The sequence below is a fragment of the Akebia trifoliata genome, chromosome 5, assembly GCF_017979445.1.
Source record: "Akebia trifoliata isolate Shusen 1 chromosome 5, ASM1797944v1, whole genome shotgun sequence".
Lineage (NCBI taxonomy): Eukaryota > Viridiplantae > Streptophyta > Magnoliopsida > Ranunculales > Lardizabalaceae > Akebia > Akebia trifoliata.
In genome coordinates this window covers 22,808,373-22,815,961 of record NC_141379.1, presented here as the reverse complement: position 1 = coordinate 22,815,961, position 7,589 = coordinate 22,808,373, and the positions used below count along the sequence as shown (strand labels likewise).

Genomic DNA, 7,589 nt, shown 5'->3' with positions numbered 1-7,589 from the left:
AATAGCAATTCTCTAAAATAAAAGACTGGATTTACCTATCTGTAATTAATAAAAGTCTTGTGGTAATCTCTTCCTTAAACTAAGCCATGTATGGTTGGAGAAAAACATTTTCCCAGAAAACATATTATGTTGAAAATTGGAAATGAGAAAGTACATTTTCATAGAAAATGTTTACCAATTTTTTATTGTACCTAAGAAGATATAGAAATAGAGTTTTTCGTTTTGGGGATGTGGATAATCCTGAGATAATAGCATTAAGACTTCCCTATTTTACTGAGAGTATCATTTTCCTTGTATGTGGGGAAATTAATAATTTTCCACCACAATGAAAAACCATTTTCTTATTGAAAGGAGGAACCACATACCTGCAAATCGCATTTTTTGCATTCATTCATGTATGTCAGATAAAATGGGTATGAATTATTTCAGTGTATACTGGGATTATTTTTACCCAACAAGTGGTATCAGAGCTAGCATGGTTGGGATTGTGTTACGAATTAATTGAGCAGGTAAAAATATAATGGATTGCTTGTTTTATCATTGGGTTTGGGTCCAATAATGTTGTTGAGTTTTGGGCCCTTAGTGAGGGAGTTGGACTTGCTAACCTGCATGGTTTTAGTGTGTTATAGAATCAGATCAATTTCATATTATTTTATTTATTTATTTTTGGATGATTTAGGGTGTCCCCACCCCCTTAGGACTACTCCTGAGGATGTGCATTGACCACCCATAGGCCCGCACATAAATTGCATTCACGAGACATATAGAGATTCGAAGTCATGACTTGGGGAGCACACCCAGTCACTCTTACCATCTCAACTAACTCTTGGTGGGTAGATCGATTCCTTCTCGTGAAAGTGCTTCAAGGAGTCTACTTTTATTTTTGACGTGTGTTTTTTCTCTAATTTTTGTTTCTCATCACGTTGGTAATTTTGGGTTGAATTCCTTACAAAGAGCACACATTTAAGTGCAATAAATATATTTTGAAAATTGAATTTTATATCAAAATTGCCCTTAAAAAATTTCTTTTTACCGAAATACCTTCAGATTCAAATTTCCAATGTGTGTTTATTGCACTTTAACATTAACAAATTAAATCCTATAAATATTTATTATTTAATATGAATTATCTAAGCAACCCGGCATGGTTGTAACATAGGCTCCAATAGTTGTAGGCCACATCAGGTTTGAGCTAGGATTTTGAGGCCTGATTGGAACTCGAATTGCCTATTGCCTTATATACAAGTAAGGATTTCATGCTTACTAAGGGTCCTTGGGCTCACCTCTTGGCATTCTAAAACATGATATGATGCTTTAGGATTGTAAATGATGAAATTCTATGAATTTTGAAAAAAAAAAAATTAATTATTTTTCACCGTAGATTCCATTTTTAAGTTTGATAGTCATGTGGAAGTTCAATAGCCATCTTTTTCAAAACTTTGGATTAAATTCAAGAGAAATTATTTTTTTAATATTTTTTGGAATATGAACTTTTTTATGAAACTTAGGGGGTTGTGATGTTAGATTTTGATGTGGTAATCCATTTGAACAAAACGATTCTTAGTAAGACTTAAAATCTTTCTATATTAGTAACGAAAGGGTTTCACATCTTAAAATTGTCTTTCTCAAAGAAAAGATTCGTGATAATCTGACTTTGGCAGGTGGCATACTCAATCGACTTACCTGACGTGACAGTCTTGAAAGTCGTAGATCTACATTCCTAGAGATACAAAGTCATACAATTTTATAAAGGATCACAATTTTGTATTCCGAGGAGAACCACAATTTTGTATTCCGAGCCTGTCATGTCAGGTAAGTGGATTGAATATGCCACCTGCTTAAGCCAGATTTTCAGTGGTGCAAAGAAAAGTCAGATGAATCCAATCCCCAATTTACCAAAATACCCTTTTCAAGGTTTGGTCATACGAGATTTTCGTAATCCCAAATTGACCTTTCTAGGAGCAAATCACCTCTACACTAAAAGTCTCAAGAGACTCTGTTGGGTCCATCTCTTTGGTTGGCCTACTATATACATAAAAGAGGCTTGACTAATGACTTTCAGCCGTTGGATTCATGTATGTTATAGAGTCTTACATCAAAATTTATGAAGGTTAGATCCATCCAAGTTTCTCCTTAAATTCTTTGGTCGTTATACAACAGAAGAATAAGAAAGGCTATTCACATGTTGTGAGCCAGACCCCAAAAAATGTGTAACGGCTTCAAGGGATGGCTCTAATTATTTTTTTCTGAACTTTTCTTCTACTGCTACTTATTGAATTTCATAACGTACTATATTCTCAGCCGTTACATTTGACTCGTTTTTAATTAATATCTGCGCCGCGTTCTTCGTTTTTCTCTCTCTCTCTCCCTCCTTACTTATAAGATTTACTGCACTACAAACCATCCATTAATTCAAAAGCCACTAAAATGTCAGTTGAGAGAGAAGCCAAGAAAAAGAAGGCTGCAGCACCACAAATTAGGGAGACTATTTCATGGAAGGAGAAGAAAGCACTAGCAGACAAGGAGGAGGAGGTGATAGGAAAAGAAGTTGATGAACTTGTAACATGGGTATATTTTTATCCCTTTATCAAAATATTTATTATTAATAGTAAAAAATCACATGACTTATGTGTAAAATTGTGATATGAACCCTAATCAATGCACCAAAACCACCACCAAAAAGATAATGATGTGAACATTTAAGCCCTGACCTCTTAGTGTAGTAATATATCACTACCACCTTCAATAAATGACATCTACGACCGTCCAACCTGTAACGATTTTCACTTTGGTATCATTCTTTTTTTTACTTCTACATTCATCCTGGTAGCCCTACTCTTTAGATCATCCCTTCCACGATGAGCCAATTTTTTTTTTTGAGATCATTGGGTAGTTGTTTCTTGAGATGTGGTTATGGTTTTGACATTGATCTAACCAATATGCCAAAAGTTTTTAGCTGATCATAATGATGCAAAAAAAGTTAAGCCCTTTCCTCTTGGAGTCGCTCCAAATGTCATCAAATATATACAACTGGTATCAAATTATATAAATTTTTTTTTTTTGTTACATCAACAGGACCGATAACAGAATCATGTCGATAAAGAAATGTAAAAAAAAAATGCAATTAATTGGATGGTTATAATAATAGATAAGAGTAGTAGGTATGATTCTAAAGATTTTTCTTTAAATTTTTATTTTTAATATCAATCAAGTGGAATTTATAAAAATCTAAAATGTATACTTGGGGTAGTACTAGAAAAAATTTATACCATGTTCCTTGGTTTAATGCCTCTTCAAAATAGTGCATTTTTTTCCCATTATATTTACATATTTTCATTTATTTGCAAACTAACTATTTTTATTCTTATTCTTTTTCCTTTTTTCCATTTTGGTTTAAAATGATAGACGACCTTAATTGAATCCATGGATGATCAACAATTGAAAGAATATGTGAAGAACAGACCGGAACACCTGCAAAGTGTGAAAATCGCGAAAAGTGAGCCAAGCAAAAGAGTAAGAATTTGCATTATTTCATAAACTTTTTGTTCAAGTTGTAATGAATGAATTTTAAACTTGGTTTTATTTTTATTTTAAAATGTTCGAATTAAAAAAAAAAAATCCAAAGTAAAATTTCCCCCCAATTTCCATAACTTCCTAGGTTGATTAGTTTCTTCTCTTGAATGAAGATGGATTGATGGTGCAGGTACAAAGGAGTGGGAAGGCTAAATGTTCTTCTTCCAATGGACTAATGGATTCAATTTGGAAGTTTCACAGAGAAGAAGATGAAGAAACCTTTGTAAGATTCTAAGTTTGAGAGTTAGATAAATAATTACCATTTTGGTTTGACGTACAGTGGATTTGTTGAGAGTAAAAGTTTTGCAGTCTCGTCTTTGTCTTCTATGCAAGATTAATTTAAATTCGTGATAGACTAAGGAGACTGGACTCATGTAGAACTTGTTGGATCAAGAAAATAAAATTTTATTGAAATTCAGTATGCATGTTTTACATGATAGCCAAACTATTTTCAGAACCCAAATCTTCAATCGAGATCTGAAATTATCGAATTTGAATGGATCGGATTTTGGACCCATTGATTGCCTTACTATTGAGGGGATCATAGTAATTTATGATCCTAAGTATCCGATTATATCAATAATTAGCAGTTGAGAAACATCCTATACTTGCGATTTAGGAAAATGACCCACAATTTAACGGTGTTGATTCAATGTACATCATTGGTCTATCACTAATTTAAAAAATATTCGGTAAAATTCAGTTAACTCGGACAAGATTTTGAAAATCTCGTCCGATACAACTCGTTTGTCTCGCGAGTTAACGTAAAATCTGTAATGTCTCGTATATCTCGTTCGTATCATCCGAGTTTTGCGAAAATATCGTCCGAGACGACTCGCATATCTCACGATACGCGATCGTCTCATGACTCATTGTGAGTTGGTCTCATTAGACTGCGATACCGAGTTAACTCGGGTGATACGTCTCAGTTTCGGACGAGTTTAAAAATCATGGATGTGACCCATCGTTAGGGTTGTCAATGGGCCCGGCCATTCCATCCCAAGGTGGTAAGAGGCCAGCTAATAATAGATCCGACTTGTTAGCAAGTTAATGTAGCCCAAACTTCTTGGATCTTGTTGGGCTATCCCCGCTTATAAAAGGTGCCGGACAGGGTGTTATCCCATGGATTGGCCTTTATAAATCGCTATCTTCTGTCTTCCCTTACTTTCTTTTTGACTAATGATAAGCTGACACTCTTGAGGTGGCAGTGCACAAAAGAAAAAGGAAAATGCTGAATTGACAAAAAGTATTTACTGCGATTCTCACAAGTCTGACGTGGGATATGTGTTTCCAGGTAATACGAGTAAAAACCATCTACGGTTATGTATGCATGTCCACGTTAAAATTGTGAGAATCACAGTAAATACTGTGTCACCCCAGGACGAAAATGTTAACGTGACTTGAAATATAAGTACGCGGCTGCTGTGGTAAGGGCATAGAATCATAGATGGTTTTCATTGGGATACACAGGAAAAAAATGTCCGGTTCTGTGCTCTTGCTACGTCAGTTGCATATTAAGATCACGTGAATTCATCATTATTCCTTGAAGTAACACTCGATTTCAATTTATAGAGGCTTGTTAGTTACAAAACTAATCTTGTATGCTTGACTTGGCAAGCACAAGTCAAGCACTGAGGAGTCTGTGAGCACTATGAGCAAAAAATGACTCAGAGTTATACACTCCAGGACTACTACGATGGTTCTCTGCACACCTTAGTGTTACTTGGAGTCACTGTAGCGAGGCTACATACTTAAATCAAATGGACACCCTGTAACGCCGCTCATCAGAAACTGAAATAGTAAACTAAACAAAGAGTTTATTTGGGTAAACAATAACAATGATCTGTTGAAGATGGTCAATCTCCTACTCCCGAAGGGATTCTCTAATTGAAGGAATAAGCTGGTTGAAATACATCTATGGCCACTTATTTATAGGATCCTCCGACTATTTAGGAGACAATCCATTTCCCAACAAAATATCAAAACAGAAGCAACTAATAAGATAAACACGAATCAGAACAACAACAACAAATTAGGTGCACGTGCTGAATGGAATGCTCCATGAAAAAAACTTTGATCTCAAGGATTAAAATCGGAAACCGTTGACTAAATGATGTCCAAATCGCCCATGTCAATAGCCATTGGACTAGCACTTCTGTTCCAGCTTTGTTATGTCGATGAACCAGCCGACGGTCAAGAATGGCCTGTGGTGCAATTTGGGGCAGACCATCTGAGGTGAAAGCAGGTAGTTGATTAGAGATGATGGCTCTAGTACTGACTTTCTTTTTAAGGTGGGAAACATGAAAAACAGGGTGGATGAGAGCCCCGACAGGAAGTTGTCAATAAGCCACTTGTCCAATGCCTTCAATGATTGGATAAGTTCCAAAGAAACCAGGAAAAAGCTTGAGAGAGCTGCGAAGAGCGATTGAAGAATCCATATGGCTGAAGACGTAAGTACACTAAGTCACCAACATCAAATTGCCGCTCGGTCTTCTTTTAATGTTCGATCTCGAAGCTCAAGGTCCACATGGTGCACCAATGAATCACCCAGATAAGTAAAGAGGGAAGGCGGAGATTGACCATACACTACGGTGTGGTTTCTATGGATTCAGGAAAGGTGGTATTGTACCACCATTCGTCCCAAGGCAACCAACAGACCCATTGTGAAGATTGGGCACTTGTGAAACACCTCAAATAGGTTTCAATGCATTTGTTTACTGTCTTGGTCTGACCGTTTGTCTGTGGATGGAAACAGGTAACTCATTTTTAGTTGAGTACCCTGCAACCGCCACAATTCTTTCTAAAAAGTGCTAGTTAATATGGGGTCACAATCTCTTATTATAGAGCTGGACAAACCTTGAAGAATGAAAATGTTGGCAATAAAAACTTTGAGCTATTGTTGATGCCATGTAGGGGTGACCAATGGGTGTAAGGTAGGCATACTTAGGGAGACGATCCATGATCACATATACCACAGATTTTCCTTGAGATGATGGGAGCCCCTCTATGAAATCCATAGAGATTTCAGTCCAAATGCGCTTGGGATTAGGGAGTGGCTGAAATAAATCGGAGGGATGAAGTTGTTCTCCCTTGTTCCTTTGACATACATCACATCCGATACATTGCGTGCAATGTATTTTTTCATGCCTGGCCAATAGAAGGTGCGAGCTACTCGCTTATATGTCTTTTTCTACTTCCTTAATTCCCTCTTATAGGTGAGTCATGGAATTCATGTAAAAGTTGCCATTGTAGTTCACTTGGGGCATCCACTACCTCGAAAAAGCTAAAATTCGTTATTAATATAATGTTAAATTTGGCGGCCCAAGTCTCACGTTTATTTTGGCCAACCCAAAATCCACATATAAACCCAACAAAATAATTCGACGGGCTAAAACCCAACGAACCACCGGATTTTTCATTTTTTAACAAAATAAAAAAATGAAAATTTTCATTGAAAACTCACATTGGAGCCATTGGAAAACACCGAATGAAAACCTCCTGTTTTGATCTCCTATTTCTCGAAAACTCACAAATCCATGTCTTAATCTCCCATTCGATTTTCTTTCTCAAGTAAAACGAGAATTTCTTCTCAATCTCCCGTTTTGATCGCAAACTCACAAATCCGTTAATATTGAGCCCGATTGATCAAACCAGACATTAGAGAACACTGATCAATCGAATCAGACATTTGAAAACACCGAACGATCTCTCACTCTCACTTTACGCCTTTGTCTTCAATTGCTCACGTCCCTCAAATCGAAGAACACCTAGCTCTTTTCACTTCGTCGATGGATTTTTGATCTCTCAGAGCTCAAATCGAAAAGTTAATCAAAGTTCAAGTCGAATACTAAGAACTAAAGCTCACTCATCAGTGCCACCGAACAAACCCTAAAAAAATCACTCTAGATCTCTCTTCTTCGTCTGAGGTATTGCTTAATTTCTTCTGATTTTGTTTCTTTGTTGTTAATCTGTTGATACATTGCCTTCTAGTTTTCAATGAAAAGTGGTAGCTATTT

At 36.3% G+C, this 7,589-nt stretch overlaps 1 protein-coding gene across 1 annotated transcript; it reads left to right on the top strand.

Annotated features, from left to right (window-relative positions):
* The first annotated feature begins 1,737 nt into the window (after positions 1-1,737).
* LOC147401664 (uncharacterized) lies at positions 1,738-3,991 on the top strand. Its single transcript, XM_086441579.1, has 3 exons — positions 1,738-2,568; positions 3,406-3,513; positions 3,704-3,991. The coding sequence occupies exons 1-3, from the start codon at positions 2,428-2,430 to the stop codon at positions 3,806-3,808; spliced, it is 354 nt and encodes a 117-aa protein (XP_086297705.1). The 5' UTR covers positions 1,738-2,427; the 3' UTR covers positions 3,809-3,991.
* Positions 3,992-7,589: the final 3,598 nt, after the last annotated feature.

Coding starts and splice junctions, on each gene's coding strand:
- LOC147401664 (XM_086441579.1), top strand. CDS start 2,428: ATGTCAGTTGAGAGAGAAGCCAAGAAAAAGAAGGCTGCAGCACCACAA. Junction 2,569..3,405: donor TTGATGAACTTGTAACATGG/GTATATTTTTAT, acceptor TTAAAATGATAG/ACGACCTTAATTGAATCCAT. Junction 3,514..3,703: donor AAAGTGAGCCAAGCAAAAGA/GTAAGAATTTGC, acceptor TTGATGGTGCAG/GTACAAAGGAGTGGGAAGGC.